The sequence below is a fragment of the Diceros bicornis genome, chromosome 1 (assembly GCF_020826845.1).
Source record: "Diceros bicornis minor isolate mBicDic1 chromosome 1, mDicBic1.mat.cur, whole genome shotgun sequence".
Classification (NCBI taxonomy): domain Eukaryota; kingdom Metazoa; phylum Chordata; class Mammalia; order Perissodactyla; family Rhinocerotidae; genus Diceros; species Diceros bicornis.
The window spans coordinates 84,203,835-84,221,431 of record NC_080740.1 but is presented as its reverse complement, the minus strand read 5'-3'; the positions used below and the strand labels follow the sequence as shown (position 1 = coordinate 84,221,431).

At 44.0% G+C, this 17,597-nt stretch overlaps 1 protein-coding gene across 1 annotated transcript in view; it reads right to left on the bottom strand.

Moving 5' to 3' along the window:
* Window positions 1–17,597, bottom strand: part of DOCK2 (dedicator of cytokinesis 2) — a 406,650-nt gene that overhangs the window by 87,232 nt on the left and 301,821 nt on the right. The window contains exons 28-29 of the mRNA XM_058545716.1: window positions 5,834–5,932; window positions 3,006–3,100 (exon numbers count right to left, since the gene is read on the bottom strand). Coding sequence (XP_058401699.1) covers window positions 3,006–3,100; window positions 5,834–5,932 — 194 coding nt within the window. The remainder of the gene's footprint in view (window positions 1–3,005; window positions 3,101–5,833; window positions 5,933–17,597) is intronic.

Sequence of the window (17,597 nt, the reverse complement as noted above, 5' to 3'; positions counted from 1 at the left end):
AAGTTTGCCTTGGCCACATGAATGAATGGAGCTGAGGCTGCATATTTTTAGAGAAGAGAAGATGGTGTTCTGGGGAATAGTGATCTGGGCTGAACTATGGTGTATGTTCTGTTTTCCCGATTTATGCTGCAATCTTTCACTAACTAGCTGCATGATCTTAGGCAAGTTACCTTTTGGGCCTTTTTCAGTTATCTGAGCCAATAAATAAGCAGTTTGCACATCCTTACAATGAACTTAATAATACAACCTCACTATTTCATAGGATGAAGCAGTACAGATTAAGACCATGGGCTCTGATTACATGGCTTCTCCGTTTCTTATTAGCAACTCGACATTGAGTAAGTTGCTCATCTATTCTGTGCCTCAGTTTCCTCATACATAAAATGTGGATTATAATAGTTTTCCATCATAAAGTTGTAAAGATTAAATGAACTAATACACGGGAAGTATTTACAACACTGTTGGATCTAAGTGCTTAATACATGTTAGCTATCATAACATCACAGTAAATGCAAAAACAGTGCGAAAGTGTCAAGTGCTCCATAAACATAAGGGATCCTTGTGGCCTGAAGCTGAAGGAAATCTAAGCTGTGTGCCTACAAGGAGAAAAATGGCCATCTTTCCTGGTTGACATTAGGCACATGCTTCTCTGGTCCAAGGTGAGTCTGTTGTCTGCATCTGGAGATGGCAAGGCTGCCACTCAGTGAGATCTTCCTGGGGACAAGCACTGTGCTGAGGAGTAACTCATCCTATCATCACAAAAAACACCATCAAATGGACACTATCATCATCCTCATTTTACAGATCAGGAAACTGAGATTCCGAGAGATTAAATGATGTCTTAAGAAAGAGAAGGTGACAGAACCAAGAAGTCTGCAACCTACGCTGTGTTTCTAAGTTTTTTGTTTTTTTTTAATGTAGAGACTTAAGTACTCAGCTGATCCTTAAGAGATACAAATGTTTCTATTTAGGAGACAATTTCACTTTCTTAGGTCCCTTAGAAAATTTTATTCTAATTTTATAGGTAGAAAGAAACAAGGATTATTGTATCTTCTCTAGAGGCCTGTCCCCAAAAAAGACTAATGTCCATAGCTAGCTGGGATTTCAGGAGGGGATATTCCTGCAAAGTACCTCCTCGTGTTTCGTCCAGAATGACTGGAGGCAGCTCAGAAGGAGAAGCTGGGCTAGTCAGGGCTCCAGAACTCTCTGGGCTCCCATCCCCCTCACCCTGTATCAGTGGTGAATGTCTGTGCATTTATTTGCCTATCCATCATCCTTTCCTCCTTCTGCTAATAACTCCTAGATTTGCCTTTCGAGAGCTACTCCCCCTGCCTCCCCCTTTGCTCCTAGGCTTTGTGGTATGGATAGATCTAACCACAGCATCCCAGGTCCAAAAGTGGGTCATATGACCCAAGTCTGATGAAACAGCATATTTCCTTCTCCTAGCCACAGAGGTTTATGAATGGGCATAGAGCTCAAGCCAAACCTTTGAAGATTAGCCTGGGAACTTTTGCTGCACCTATTGAAGAAGAGGCTTTTTCTTTCTATTGTGGTTGTTAGTCCAATGAGGCATATATCTGGAACTTCTAGAGCCCATTTTTCCCAGCAGAAAGAGAGCATCTGCCTAAGAATGAAGTCAACAGGGAAAGGAGCAGAGGTAGAGACACAGATTCCCTACAACACCTTTTGAGCACCCAGATACCTCCATGCCTGAAGTCATAACTCTGGGCTCTTTCAGTTGTTTGAGCCAAAAAATTCTCTTTCTGTTTAGACAAATTTGAATTGAATTTCTTTAAAAACCCTAATCAATAAGTATCCATTATTTACACAGAGTTCATTATACATATTTATGAATGTAAGGCTCTGTGCTAGGAGCTGGAAACACAGAGATAAACTGGACATAAGTGTTTGCCCTCAAGAAGCCCATTCTCTAGTGGTAGAAACAGTAATATGAAGAGATAATTACAGTACAGAAGGATAAGTGCTACAATATGGGAATGTGTGGAAACACAGAGGAGGGAACACATTCTCCTACTATGAGGGAATCTTGGAAGGATCCACAAAGGAGAGATCACATGGTCTAGAATTTGAAGGATGCTTTCACGTTGAGTTTGGTCTAGAAGTGAGGAAAGCCACAGTTTATGTCACTTCATTGGATAGGAATTGAGAAACAGGTTCTGAGAGAGACTTGGGTAAACGATGGAATATGAGAGACTTTGAGAGCCAGAGGAATGGAGAAAGTGAATATTAGAAAATATTGCTGAGTGTTATAATTTGAATTTCATTTTGATGAAATAACATTATTTGAGAGAAAGCATTAAAGACTGAAATTGTTTATAATTACCTCTCTCTAATGCCATGCTGGGCCACGTGGAATCTGAGCTATACTTGGGTTACATCGGTATTCTATGCGATGTCAATAGGTATTATACATACACACAGAGACACACATATATGCACACTAAATGATTCCAGGGGCAAAAAAGTCTGTGAAATGCTGTATCCTAAATCGTCCTTTCAGAGAATTCCAATTGCACATTAAAGGCTCTGAGAAGTCCTGCAGCACTGAAATCTGTTCAAAGTTGTTTAATCCAATGCTTCCTAAACTTATTTTACTGTATGTCACAGAATATATTTTATTATTTTGAATAAATTTTAAAATAATATAATTTTAATAAGGCTGACTTTTAGCTCTCCTGTCTCGAGAGTTTAGGGAAGACTTCACAGACAAAGTAGCATATTTTAACTGGTACTTGAAGAATGTGGGAGAAGGTGGGGAGTAGCCATATAAAAAGTATATTAAAAGGCATGAGAAGTAAAAAATTAATAAAAAGAAGGTTCAAGATTGGTGAGGAGTTCCCTGGGGTTTAAAAGTAGAAAGAAAGGATCTGTTCCACTTCAGTTTGTTTTCACCAGGGAGAAACTACCCCCACCTTATCTCCATCAGTACTCTTTAAAGTGACTGTTGGGGTGACATGGCTGTTAGGCAGTAGATGGCAGCTCACCTGTTCTGGACCATACTCATGGCCATCCAGTCTACAGGATACACATTTTTCCCAATGAGGTCCTTGAACATGATGAATGTCTCCATCAGGAAGTCCTGAAATAGTAAAGCAAAACACACTTGCCATCTTGTTTTAGAGGGACTGACTGGAACTGCCCAGATCTTGTTGGCTGTTTAAATTTTTTCTTTATTACAGTCATGTACTGCATAACGATGTTTCAGTCAAGAACAGACTGCATATAAGATGGTGGTCCCATAAGATTAGTACCTATAGCCTACATACGTAGTAGGCTATACCATCTAGGTTTGTGTAAATACACTCTATGATGTTCGCATAACAACAGAATCGCCTAACGATGCATTTCTCAGAATGTATCCCTGTCATTAAGCAGTGCACGACTATATTTTTTGGAAGGGCAGAAAAAGAAGGGGCACAGCCTTTCATTAAGTAAATCCAATGAAACCAATAGCAGTGGATTTTTAAATGAAAGCTTAAAGTTGGTTACCAGGAGACTGTTTCACAAATACAAGTGGAACGTGAATATGGAATGCAAAAACACTCAAAATAAAGCACGATTAATTCTGTCTTTGGGCGTAAAGAAGTAAATGCATTCCTCGATGTGGCAATTTTATAATCATCTTCTCCCAAATATGTATTTGAGAAGGAAATAATCTACACTATGTGAAAGCATCTCAGGTCATTGAGCAAACAAACTATTATTAAAATGAACATCTAATTAGCAGTACTGTAAACACAGCTAATTCATATGTCACAGCCATGTGCGTAGGCCGATTAGAGGAAATACAACAGGAATTCTTTTCCTCTCCTTTGAAGAGGTTCCAAGTGGACCTCAACACACCCCATCCAATTTTTCAGTGGGCCAAACTTGTTCTCCATCTTTGGAGAACACAAATTCAAGACAAATCCAGATAGCAAAGACCAGAACCACTGGCACTGGGACCCTTCAGAGTTGGAGGAAATGAAGGCATATTGCCTATACGCTTTAGGTAAAATTTAAAATCCATAGGAAACCTGTTCAGAGCTCTTTCCTTAGCCAGTGGCTTTCAAATTATTTTAACAGCAGAATTATTTGTTCAAAGAAGTTCTTACCTGGAATCTAATATATAAAATAGATAAAAGTAGAATAGCTGCGGTTGAACTGTGTGTGTATGTGTGTGTGTGCATGTTTATGGTAGAGGATAGCGAGGCTGGGAGGAATATAATTTGAAAATCACTGCTTTAAGCTAAATTGCAAAATTCTAGAAATGACATTGGTTCCTTTCCAGCAATCTTTACTTCTAGGGAAAATTACTTTAAGTCCCAGTTTCTGCATCAGCAGAATGGAGATAGCATCTATCTCGAAGGGTCACTGTGAGCATTAAGTACACACTGTCTATAAGACGCCTAGCACAGAGCCTGGCCCATTATAAGTGCTCATTAAGTGCTTGATGATGACGATGGTATTATTATTCATCCGTGATGTCACCTGGGGAAGTGTGGCTACTATCATAGGCACATTCCCTTCCTATGGGAATGGAGAAGCCCTCTGGCTCATGGATGGAACACTTGGCTTCTGAATGAGAAGATGTAGCACGGTGTGAGGGTTAGAGTAGATGTTCAAATCCTACCTCTGCCACATACTAGCCATGTGGCCTGAGCAAGCAGATTGTAGACTTGCAAAATGTGACTACTAACACCTATGTTATACTGTTATGAGGATTAGTTAAGAAAGTGTATGTTCAGCAAATAATTCCCTTTCCTACCTTCCTTCCCACCTATCCTTCCATTGAGGATCAAAAGTTAGGAATCAGTCTTTTTATTTCCATGTCCCATGACATAGAGAACTTGATGGGGGAAAATCCTGGGTTATTGAGCTTTCTTTTTGTTTTAATTTTTGTATATCCAGAAAGAGGTTCCATTTCTTGCCAATCTTACTCCAATGAGGAGACTGTCTCACTGCTGAATGGATGAAGGGACATTGACTTTCTAATGATTCTCTTTTTATGGACCACTCTCTGAAGTTGGTCCAGTTCTGATTCCCTTGGTCCCTCCAAGGAGAGTTGAAAGTAAGCCCCTGGCAGGAGAACTCCTGAATCTGGCAGTAGAAGGGGACAATGACAAAGGCGAGCATGCTGAGGACAAAGGGACTGCTATATCCCTGGGACAGCCCCGGCTGGGCTCTGTGTTGATGAAGTCATCTGTGGCAGAGGTGTGGGCCCACAGGTCACAGGCCACAGGCAGACAGTCCTGTAGCAAATGAGTCCCAAGAGGCTAGAAGAAAAAAGAGGCTCAGAGGCCAGGTTCCTCTTTGCGTTTGTTACCATAACATAACAACAGCTATCTTTTACTGGGCACTTAATATGTGAGAGCTACTGTGCTCTCATTTAACCCCTTCACAACCCTGTGACATAAATGATATTATCCCTACCTTACAGATGGGGAACTGAGGCTTAAGAGAGGTTAACATGCCCATGGTCACACAGCCAGCCAGTGACAAACTCTGGATTCAAATTCAAGACTGTGTGACTCTAACATTCATGCTCTTAAGCCCCAAAATGTCCATCATTCATCAACACATATTTGTTAACCCATATCTAGACTAGACATTCAGATCTTATCTCTGATATGGACTGAAGACATGTTCCAGAAGATATATACAAACCTGACTAGGAATGAGAAATAGGGAATCACACGATCATGTCTCTAAACTTAGACACACACATCCTCAAGGTCTGTGGGGAGACTTCATGCCCTCAACTCTTGAGAATCAAGAGTATGATATGTCTTCCCTACACTGCGCCCCCACCCCCAACATCCTATAGACTCACCACAAGTTCGGAGCTGGTCTGGAAGGTCTCGATATAGAAAGAATAGTGCTGGTCACCCATCTGGTTTAAGATGGCTGTCATACATGCCACAAAGTGACTCTGCAAGAAATAAAGAAAAACGTCATGAAATAGTGGAGAGGAGACCATGAGATTCACCTTCTCCATTTCCTTGACTTCAGACTGGAAAACACTCCAACCATCCCAGGCAAGGGATGGAGAATCTGTCTTGACCAGATCAGCAGGTGAAACTTCCCCATGAGGAAATGGCTCATTCATGGGATCATTCTTCCAAAAAGCATTTACTGAACACCTATTATGTGCCTAGGACTCTAGTAGGAGCTCCAGATATAGAAAATAGGGTCCGATCCATTACCTTTCCAACTGCTTGTACATTGGGAAAAGGGCACTGTGTTGGTGTCAGGAGATCCAGCCTATATCAAGATCCTGGAGACAGTTTGATTTTCTGATAAATAACTTTACCTGTTTAAGACCTAATTGTTTAGTCTGTGAAGTGGGACAATAATCCATCTGTATCGACTACCCCCAGAGGTGTATCAAAAGGATCAGATGGTTCCTATAGTGCCTCGAATGTACTGAAGTTCTCTGCAGAAGGATCAGTTGTTGGACCACCATGACTCAGCCAGTGAGAAGCCAGCAGCTACCAGGGACCAGCACTTAAGGGCTGTGGAGGATGAAAGAAATGAGAAGAGGTGGTTCTTGCTCTGCAGGAGTTCGTGATCCAGTTGGGAAAGCAAGATTAACATCCATGAGGGAAAAAGTAGAAGACCCTTGATCTGCAAAGCAGACCAAGTGCCAGAGGGATTCAGACAGGAGCAAAACCAATGCAAGGACTTGGAAAGGAGGTATGTCTGGAAGGATCCCTGGGATCAGAGGAGCGAGAACCACATCCTTTCATGTACTATAATACATCACTATACCCTTTTCTCCTTTTTCCCTCCCATATTTTATGAGTCTGTATCAGGGTGCATTTTCTGTTTGGGCTAGAGCCTGCAAGCAGCATTTAGGGAGATCTACTCTGGAAACCTGGTAAAGGAAAATCCACCACGGGGGAGAAGCCACTCGAGATTGTCTCCTGCAAGATTCCACTGGGGCTGCCATCTTAGCCAAAGGAAGTCTCACCAGGCTTAGTCAAGGGCAGGGTTGTGGGAGATGGCCTGCTTGTGTGATGCAGGCATCTCCAGGGACCCCCACTGCTAAAGGGAGTCAGACATAATGCACACCAGAGAGGTTGGCCTGGAAGTATTATGTTTGAACCAAGAAAATGGGTTTGGTATCACAAACAACTGTCTTTGTTAAAAACAAAAAACAAAAAAAAAACTTCTTCCTTTGTTAACAAAGTATAACAAATATCAAGGAAAAAATATCCTCCCAGATTATAGGTTTCCAGTTTAGTTACAGTGGTGGAGGAACAGCCTTGGTGTGACCAGGAGGCTCCTTCTACATTTCTCCACAGGAAGTCTTTTGGGTAATTGGATGTTCCTCAAGTCCACATTCCCAAAAATAACTCCCAAAGATACAGATTCTCATTACCTTCTAGGTTCTTTCCAATTAGGAGGTTAGGGAGAGTAAGCTTTCCCAGTCAGCAGGACCAGCTATGGAATTTGTGGGGCTCAGAATGAAATGAAAATGAAGAGTTCTTGTTAAAAATTATTCAGAATTTCAAGACAGCCATGGGGGTCTTCTGAGCACCAGGTCAGGTCACACGTCCAGGAAGCCAGCCCTGCCTATCAGTGACCACCACACTCACACACCAGAAATGTTTAGAAAACATGCAAAACTGGCAGAGAGTGCAAAGCTGGGACTCGCAGGAGAACACCTATGACGCTTTTAACAGGGACCTGGAGCCTCTACCCTGGGGTGAACCACCTTGGCCATCCAGGGAGTCAAATCCCCTCACCCCTCAGGCACCCAGGAGGTGGTGGTGAGTTTGTGAAATTATCCATGCCTTTCGAACCCGACAGAACACCACCATCACTACTATCTTAACCAGGTCCCACTGAAACCAAGAAACAAGCCTTACTATTGTTTATCCCTCTGGCCAGGCTGGATGCAAGAAAGGAGAGATCTTAGAGTCTGAGAGGTGTTTGTGTGCATGTGTGTGTGTGTGTGTGTGTGAGAGCACGCATGCAGGTGTTTCCTCTACTCCCTCCGTCCCTTTTTGGAGGAGCTTCCTCACAGAATTCAGCTCGTGGCCACTAGAGGTCTTTTCTTTTCACACGGAAGCCACTGTGCAGTTTGTTCGGCTTTTCATTTATTCCTACGTGAGCAGACCCACTACACTTCTTGCATATAAACAGTGAAAATTACAATGTAAAGGACTTATTATTCCTTCTTTCGGAGTAATGCTGCTGCTGGCCAAAGTCTGGGTCCTTTTGCAAGGAAAGGAGGACGTCTCTGCAGGTGATCACACTGCTTCAAGGTAAGAGATTGGGGCAGGTTTATTTTTTGTGATGGATGATCCTCTAAGAAAAAATGCTATTGTCTCTCGGACAGTAGTTTACTTTTAAAGCTTTGGCTTAAATGAGTCCTGGGATTGTGAGCTTGTGTGTGTGTGTGTGTGTGTGTGTGTGTGGTGGAAAATCCACCGTTGTCAGAACTGCAGGCTGCCCCAAATGCATAGATAGGGAATGCTTGTTATTTCCAATGGTTTGATTTGAATTTGAAGAGTGAAAAAAAAGCAGAAAACAAACCTCAGAGCTCAAGTTGCCTGGAATTACCTTGAAAAGGCTGCATTATCTTAAGCCTTGTTTAGAGAAACTTCCAGGCTTAATTTTAAAGGGAAATAAAAGGGGGAGGGGGTCCTAGTCCCTGTCTAGAGAGAGTAACCATTTTATGAAACAAAGCATCATCGTTTTAGAAGGATTTGTTCAGGGCGTACCGTTCACCGAGCCATCAAAATTACTTTGATGAGCTTGTGCATTTCTTCGTTCTAACCACCACATAGAACACCCAGCCGAGTGCCTTTCGGTGCAGTCTGTAGTGCGATGTGACTGAAGTTTGGACAAGTTACCTCCATTTGGCTGTTAATGAAAAATGACGGTGTTTGACTTCTGACTGAAAGCACCCTTTTCTTTCTACTCTGCTGTCTGGCCCACGTTAGTATCAGGTTTCTCAGAAATCACACCCGTGTGACTGATTGATTTGTGACATGGCATGAGAAACCAGCAGCAGGTTCGTATTCAGAAAAGTCTCCTCTCTGTCATTTAAATTAAAAAACAAAACAGAAAAACCTCTCTGTCACGCAATGATAGAATGACAGGATAACAGGTATCTCTGACATTTACCCCCTTTAGAGTAGGATCCTCAACATGGCAATCTACCTCTTTGCTTCCTGCCCCCTTCTCTTTTTACAAGTTCGAGACCTTAATCCTACATGGACCATGTTTTAAATGATTAGAAAGAGATATAGGGATCGGGGGTGGGGTGATGATCAGACTGCATTTGCCCAAGCAACTGAGATACTCCTAATGCTGACATTGCTCAAACTTTACAGTGTAGGAGACCAAACTCCCAGGCCAGTCGGCAACAAGGAAAAGCCTGAATACTGCACGGGGGCCAGCGCCGGGGAGGGATGCCCTGCAGTCCAGGCCAGTGAGAGCCCCCTCTTCCCATCCCTGGCAGAAAGTCTATACATCGACATATATTTATTACCCAGGCATGGGGCAGCCACTCATCCATCCGCAAGCAGCACGCCAGGTGCCTGGTTGGGAAATTGCTTCTTAAAACAGAATACCAGGGGGACCTGCATATTAAATTCTGGAGTGAAATTGTATCTGAGACGCTGGCACAAACCAGGCAGAGTCACCTCGGCTCCATTCGGAGTGGTTTAAAATGTAGCTAATGAATCACAGCATGAAGAGACAAGGTTTGAAACTAGGTCAAACGTGTAAAAATAAGTGCAATCATCACAGGCACTTGGCTGACGAGGGGCTACTTAACACCTTGAGTGGCAGGGCTTATTTGCCATATAGAACCCTCTTCGGTGGTCCCCGACAACCAACCCTCTTAATTAATTCAGCCCATCATTATGAAGGGAGGTCTTGCAAACCTGGAAGAGAGCTGAATCTCCAAAGGAAAAGAGTCAGAGTCTCTTCACCACGTGATGGTAACAGAGAAAAACAGAAACTCAATATTGTGAGATTAATATTAATTAGCTGGGATACTAGGTGCTTTCAATCAGGAGAGTAGCCCTCCCTTTGCATAAAAAAATCATCATTGTCATCACCATCATCATCATCACATTGATAAGGCCAATAGTTTTGGTGCACAACATGCAACTTAAACATATCTATTTAACCACCTCTACTGCAAACACACCTCCACACACAGTCAGGACCCCTGCAGTGCTGAGCGACCCAGGAAGAGGCTGTCAGTGTGCCCTGCCTTGAAGAACAAACAAAACGGGGAGAGGCGTATGGTTGCTGCGGATGTGTCCCCCACTCACCTGAGATTAGTGGGAGTGATGAGATCGCAGAGGGAGGGTAACAGCCAACTTCAAGAGCTTGCTACCTAAATGCCAACATTACTATGAGATACCAGCTGGTGACACGTTGCTATAGGAACTTCAAATAACGTGCACGACCAAAATAAAATAAAATATAGAAAGCGCCAAGGAGAGGAGATGGGGAAAGTTTGCATGCCGAGGGAGGCTTTTAGGGAGATGAAAAGTTCCGTCTACTGGGCCATCTATTTCCTTTGGAAACCAAGAGCAGCCAAACGCCACTCTCAGGTTGCTTCTCCATTCACCTCAGTGTCTGCCGTGCGGTTATATAACAGATTTTATTGTTGATGGAATTGGCGCTGTTAGGTGAATCCAGGACCGGAGGTGGGAGTCTATGGTGTCAGGAAAAACAGGGACCCTAAAACCCCTTCATCTTAGAGCTTTGCAGGCAGCTCAGAGCTGTAGTTCGCAACACTCTTTGGGTAAATCAGTGTGCACGTTCTGTCTTAGCAACCATCAAGTTCTGGGCACCGTGCTTGGTGCCAGGGTACAGCAATGAGCAAGATGGATAAGGTTGTGCTCCAAAGAGCTTACACCTGGTTCTGCCAGGATGGAGAGCCTCAAAGTGGGGGCCTGGGAGCCAGATAGCTTGAGTTCAAATCTCAGCTCTACCTCTGACTAGTCGTGTGACCTTGGGTAGGGTTTTGTGCCTCACTGTTCTCATCTGTAAAAGGGGATAGAAATATTCTGTACTTGATAAAGTTTTGATAAGGATTAAATGAATTTGTGTAAAGCAATTAGAACATAGAAAGCCCTCAGTAATTATCAGCTATTATTATCATTGTTGTTGTCGATGACTCTGGTCCAAAGAAACTATGCAGATTAGCTCATTGAAATTCCTGACCTGGGCAGAGGCAATGCTGTCTCCACCTACCCGTGACTGTCTGTGGACACATCAGGTGCTCCCAGTCACAGCTTGGGACAAACAGTTGAGTGCCCTTTGACTCTGAACACGCCTTTGGTTAACAACATGCCCAAAATGCAGTGTTTAGTAAATCAAGTGTTTACCTCTTGGAGCAGAGCATGCTGGGAGGTTTCTTTTATTTGGGGACAGTTGCTGGCAGGTAGGAAGAATGACAACAGTACCCAAAGTGTTCAAAAGCGTGAAATATAACTGTCTTCATTGAAAACTTAGCTCCCCAGCTGTTTGACTTCAGGAGGGACCTGTCTTTGTGTGCAGTGACATTCTTTGGTTACCCAGGGAGCCTGCCGTGTGATAGGTGACACCAAGTCACCTTCCTGGGGAAGCTTCTTGATGGGCACAGATCGCAGGGTTCTGTGTAGCCTGCTCTATGTCACAGGCATAACATCACAGGAAAACAGAAACGTGCCACTTGGATGCTGTGTACTCTGGACACACCCTGACACGTTCTGTCTGTACAACATGGCAACTCTCGTGGAGTTTGCCATGTGCAGCCCTGTCTGGCACTGTGGGCATTAATGATGGATCAGCTCGCTAGCTTCACTAGGGCTGGAGCTGCAGGCATGGAGTCTCCTCAGAGCTATCCTCAATGACAAGGAGCAGGAGGGGAGGGGTGACAAGGCTGCTTTGAATCAAGGATAGAAGAGGAGCCTGAATTGGTCACATACTCTTCCTTTCAAACTAACACTTTCTGACCCTGGTTGGAGTCTGTGCATGTGGCTCTGTAGTGTGGGGTCACTGTAAGTCTTCCAAAGAATACAGTGGGATGTTTAATCACAAGGGGAGGTGGAAGGCAAGCAAATTCCATTCATTCATTCCTTGTGCTCAGGACTCTACGTTCATCATCTCACTGAAGCATCTCAACAACCTCCTGAGGTGAGCTTTATGCCCATTTTACAGATGAGGAAAGTGAGATGCATGGAGGTCAAACAGCTTGCCTAGACAGACATTTATTATATGATGGGATAGGAATTAAAATCTAGGTCTTTCTGACTTTAAAACCTGTGTTCTTTTCATAAATCCATGAGGTCTCCCATGTCCCCATTGTCAGCTCCACCTGGGCAGAGATTTTTGTCCGTTCATTCATTGTTACATCGCCAGATTCTGGAATTGGACTTGCACATAGTATGAGCTCAATAAATATTTGTTATATGAGAGACTGAATTTACTACAGTATTCTCCATCTCTAAAAGAATGTTACAGGGACCACCCCCTGTTCACAAATTCTGAAAAGTTAGGGTTGTGTGTAGACAACCTTTGCCTTAGGAGAGACCAGAAATGAAAGAAGTTTTGTTCTACTTCTGAGCATACTCCATCTCAAATGATATTTAATCAAACCAGAGTGAGATCATTTTTTCACACATTCCTTAATTTAACAAATATTTCTTGAGTACCCACTATGTTCCAGACATGGTTCTAGATGCTGGGGATAGAGTCATGCACGAGAGTAACAAGAGATTTGTTCTTAAGGAGCTCACATCCCCATTGGGTTAGAGGCCCAGGGATGGGGAAACACACCATAAGCAAGTGAATACATAAGTAAGATCATTTTAGGCAGTGATATCAGCTACTAATGAAATATTACAAAGCAACAAGATAGAGATGGAGTAGGAAGGGACCTATTTTCAATAGGAGAGATAAAGGTGGCCTCTTAGAGAGCTGACATTTGAGTGGAGATCTGAATGATGAGAGTCAGTCATGCAAAAATCTGGCAGAATAGCATTTGAGAGCAACTGAACAGCAGGTGCAAAGGCTCTGAGGTAGGATGTGCTTGGAGTGCTGGAGGATCCAAAAGACCAGCAGCACAGCTGGACAGTACGAAATGAGGGAAGGCACAGCAAAAGATGACATCAGAGAGATAGGCCGGGGCCAGACCCTGTGGGCCCTTGGGGGTCAGGGGCGAGCGGCTGGATTTTCTTCCCAGGACAGAGGGAGGCCATTGATTTGGGTTTTAAGAAGTTTGCTCCAGCTGCTGTGTGTTTCAAGAACTCCTCTTTAAAGAGGTGGTTTGCATGTCTTACCACACAAGCCCAGCTCCAAGACACTATACTGGAGTTGTTCCCAATGTTGTGTCCCTGAAAAGCACACACTATGTTTTCAATGTTGACTCTTCCTCATTCGTGGTGGTGTCACCACTCCTCAGCAAATGTTTCTCACTAGATTATTTTATAGCAGAGTCTGGCCCTCCTTTGCCAGATGTGGATGTGGACTCTAGTTTTACGTGGATCCCATTTGTCTTCAAGTTCAGCAGGCTTGTCTCCCTGTCACTCAGAGCTGAATGAAGGGGAGCCTGCTCCGGCGGCTCCCAGTCTCTGATTAAAGCCATTTGAGTCTGTGGGACCTGAGAAGCCTGCTTGCCAGGAGAGGGGCTATCATTCAAGACTCCCCAGTTTTAACTGAACAGAAGATGATTTTTCTAAATGTTTCTAATTACATCCATGGAGGTGTGGGTGGGGAAGTTCACAAATGTGATTGCTAAAAGAACAATTTCAGAAACAAGGATTTATTCTCGGCACATCCACCAATGATGGTCTTCCAAGCTTCGCACTGATTGCCTTAGGAAAGGTTGTGCGGAAAAGTCTGTTTCGAGTCCTGGACAATATGGTACTGTCCTCAGCTCACATCTCCCTGAGAAAAATCAAAGCCGGGAGCATCACTAGGATGTGGCTCTGGGTGATTATCCTAAGCAGCCCCTGACCTTCTCCTGCAAACATCTGTACCAAGGTTATATATGACACAAAGGTCAACCTTCAACAGGAAAGGGTGTCCCAAAAGGATGTTATGTCTCAGGCAGGAGGCACTGTGTGCTGCAGGATAACAATAGTAACTACCATCTAAAGGGCTAAGCATGTGTTGGGCAGTGTGCTAAGCCCTCTATTTATCCATCAGTAAGGACTTCTTACAGGGTCGTGGCAAAGGAAGAAGCAGAAGCTAATATTAGTTGGACATCTATGTCTCAGACACTGTGCTACAAAGTATGCTGATGATCCAACAGCCACCAGTGTTGAGCAGTTACTATGGGCCGAGCACTGCATATGCTTTATCTCATTTAAGCCTCCAACATTCAGTCTATGTTGGTAAAACCATGTGTACTTTACAGATGAGGAAACCAAGGAGCATGAGGTGACATGACTTGCCTACATCAGCTTGACTCTAGAACGCTTTTGTTTTCTTTAGAAAAAAGAAAAAACCTTATTGTTTTGTAAACATGATATAATCTTATTAATGTGAAAATTAAGCAATACCTCAAAGTACAATGAAAAGGAAAAGTGCATAATATTTCACCTCGCCATGCCCCCTGCCTAACTAACTTTGAATATTAAGAAACATTCTAGACATCTCTTGTGCCTAATATAGAGACGGAAAGATGGACGTAGAGATGGATGGATAGATGAATAGATGGATGGATGGACGGATGGATGAATGGATGGATGGATGGAGCTAGCTCAGCAAATGATGTAGGCAGACAGACAAGTTGATAAGATAGACACACAGCTACATAAACAAGACCAGCCCTCTCAATGGCTATGTGTCATGGTTTATGAGTCTCCCATGATTTTAGGCTCAAATGAGGATAACCCCTCCATTTTCTGCATTGCTTGGGTCTTTGAAGGCCAGCAAGGGTTCAGTGTGGGATGCCAATGCCACAAACTAGAAAATATATCTGGTTTCCCATAAAAGCAGCTTTTCTGGAAGGCACTGAACAGGGGATCCTAAGTCCTGGGATCAAATCCCAGCTCTCTGACATGCTGTGGAACTTTGGACAGTTGCTTTACCTCTCTGAGCCTCAGTTCTCTTCCCTCTGATACAGGGGATAACAGTGCTGACTACAGGACTGCTGTGAGGACGGAGTAGAAGGCAGGTACAGAGGGTCCCGTGTAGAGCCTGGCACACCAGAAACACTCAAGAGGCTCTCTTGCAACGCTCAGCCTCAGCCCCCTTCCCGGCTCACCCAAAACAGTTTGTTGAGCAGCCGGGAAGTGTGGAGTTAGCTTTCGGTTGCCTCGTGGAGGATGATTTAAACCTCCCTGTGGACCTGGAGAGCTGCATTGCGGATAGTGATTTACACACTCTCTCCCTGCCCTTGGTGTCCCTTTACAGAGCCATCGCGGTAAAAGGAGTGGGGGCAGGCAGGCAAATAGGTTCCCAGACAACCACGCAGCCAAGCAAGAGAGTTTTCAGGAAGGAGTTTGTCATCCTCCTTAAGGATAAAAGGATTTCTTTAGTTTACCCTTTGTGTTTCCTTCATGAAGAATGAAGAAGAGGGAAGGAAGTCTCTCACATCATGTTTGAAACTTCAAGCCCAACTTTTCAACCAGACCTCTCCTAGTACCTCCCCTACATCCCCCAAATAGGTCTGGTTGTCCCTGCTGCAAGCAATCTGCTAGTCCCAGCACACTCAGGTGCCAGGGTCTGATAACAGCTTATGCGTGTGTGTGCAGGTGGCCTCTTTTCAAGCTCCCTGAATTGCTCAACTCAGCAGTGCTTAACCAAACCAATGACACATGCATGATATAACTCTTAATCCACATTAGGGGAGGGTTTCCCCCTTCCCAGACAACTCTTCACTCCTCACTTCCAATTAATCAATCAATTAGAAATATTTGCTCAGCACCTATTATGTGCAAGGAGCCATATCAGGTATGATCAGGACTCACACCCTGAAGGTCTCAGACTAACAGGGCAGATTATCTATATCATCTATCTATCTATCTATCTATCTATCTATCTATCTATCCATCCATCCATCTATCTATCATCTATCTAATACAGTGTTCTCAACTGGGGACAATTTTGTCCCTTAGAGGACATTTAACAATGTCTGGAAACATTTTAGTCTGTCACAATTGGGGAAGGGGGGAGGTTGCTACTGACATCTATCAGGTAAAGGCTAGGGATGCTGCTAAACATCCTACAATACACAGGTCAGCCCCCACAACAAATAATGATCCAGCCCAAAGCGCTGCTAGTGCTGAAGCTGAGAAACTCTGATCTGTAGAGAGATGTACATTAGGATGCTGAATGACAGGTGCACAATGAGTGCTGTGGGTAGAGTTTTCTCCAGGCTTTTAAGAAGTAGAATGACCTCTGCGGGTAGGGATGTTCAGGGAAAATTTCACAGAACATATGAGATTTGAGGAACTACAAGATTGAAAGAGATTAAGCCAACAATGGGGAAGGACATCTTAGATCTATAAGAGAAAATACATTTCATTTTATAATTTGATTGATTGGTAGTAACTGCCTAAAGAGCTGTGTGGGAAACGATTCTAAGGCCAAGTCCTAGCTCAGCAGGAAAGAGTGTGGCGATTGATTAGTGATGTCTACCATAGGCAAGGGAGGGGGAGGGATAGTACATATGCTGAGAAATTGCTGTCCCACTTTTATATGTGGAACAGGACGAGGAAAGAGGCAGAGGTGGAAATGAGCCAAGTGTTTTGGTACAGCAGAAGTTCACAGAGGAAGATCACGGGAGGTATCTGGAGGGGCAGCCTGGTAGGGCCTTGAATGCCAGGCTGAGGGCTTTGAACCTCAATCTGCAGGTAATGGGATGCCAGGCAGGCACCTGCCTGAGGGGTTGCCTTCAGGCCAGCTCTGCTGACAAGGTCTTGAGAACTAAAGAAAGCTACCCAAAGTCCTTGCTCTTCATTTCTATAAAGGGAGTACTATTTCATCTGTTAACAGTAAAAACCGGCAGAATCATCATGCTCTGGCTTTTGTGACACTGATCCCAATGATGAGAAAAACCCTATGAAGCTGAACTCAGAGATAACTGCTTGAAAAGCTGACTCCAAGGTTCACGTTAATGAGCTCCTGTAAAGCCCTTTTGGATAGAGCATTCCTTCTGATGTTATTCGTGCAAAAAAAAAAAAAAAGGCTCAAGGAGGAGAGGGCAGAAGGGAGTGGAGGGCCATTCCTGGGGCTCCTGTTCCAGCTGACCCCCTGGCGAGGACAGGGCACGCCTACTATCTTGTGCTTCCTGTCAGCCCCTGGCTCCCCGACAGGCTGGCTCCTTCTTAGGCAGTTTCCTCTCTGCCCTGGGAATGATACCTCATTGATTTACTGTTTGCAATTTTCCAAATGACATCATACTCCATTTTTTTCATTTTGTCCCTCTGCTCCCCTCCCTCCTCTTACATTCCCGTTTGTCCCACTTCCACTTCCCTGTCCTCTGGAGTGGCAGCAACACCTTCCAGTTACTACCCTCTGCAGTCCGCATCAGCCGCCTGCTGTCTCCCTCTCCCCGTCATCACTAATAAAGGTGACACTGCAGCTTGGCAGGAATGCAGTTCCTCCCCCACCTGCCCCACCCTCTCCTC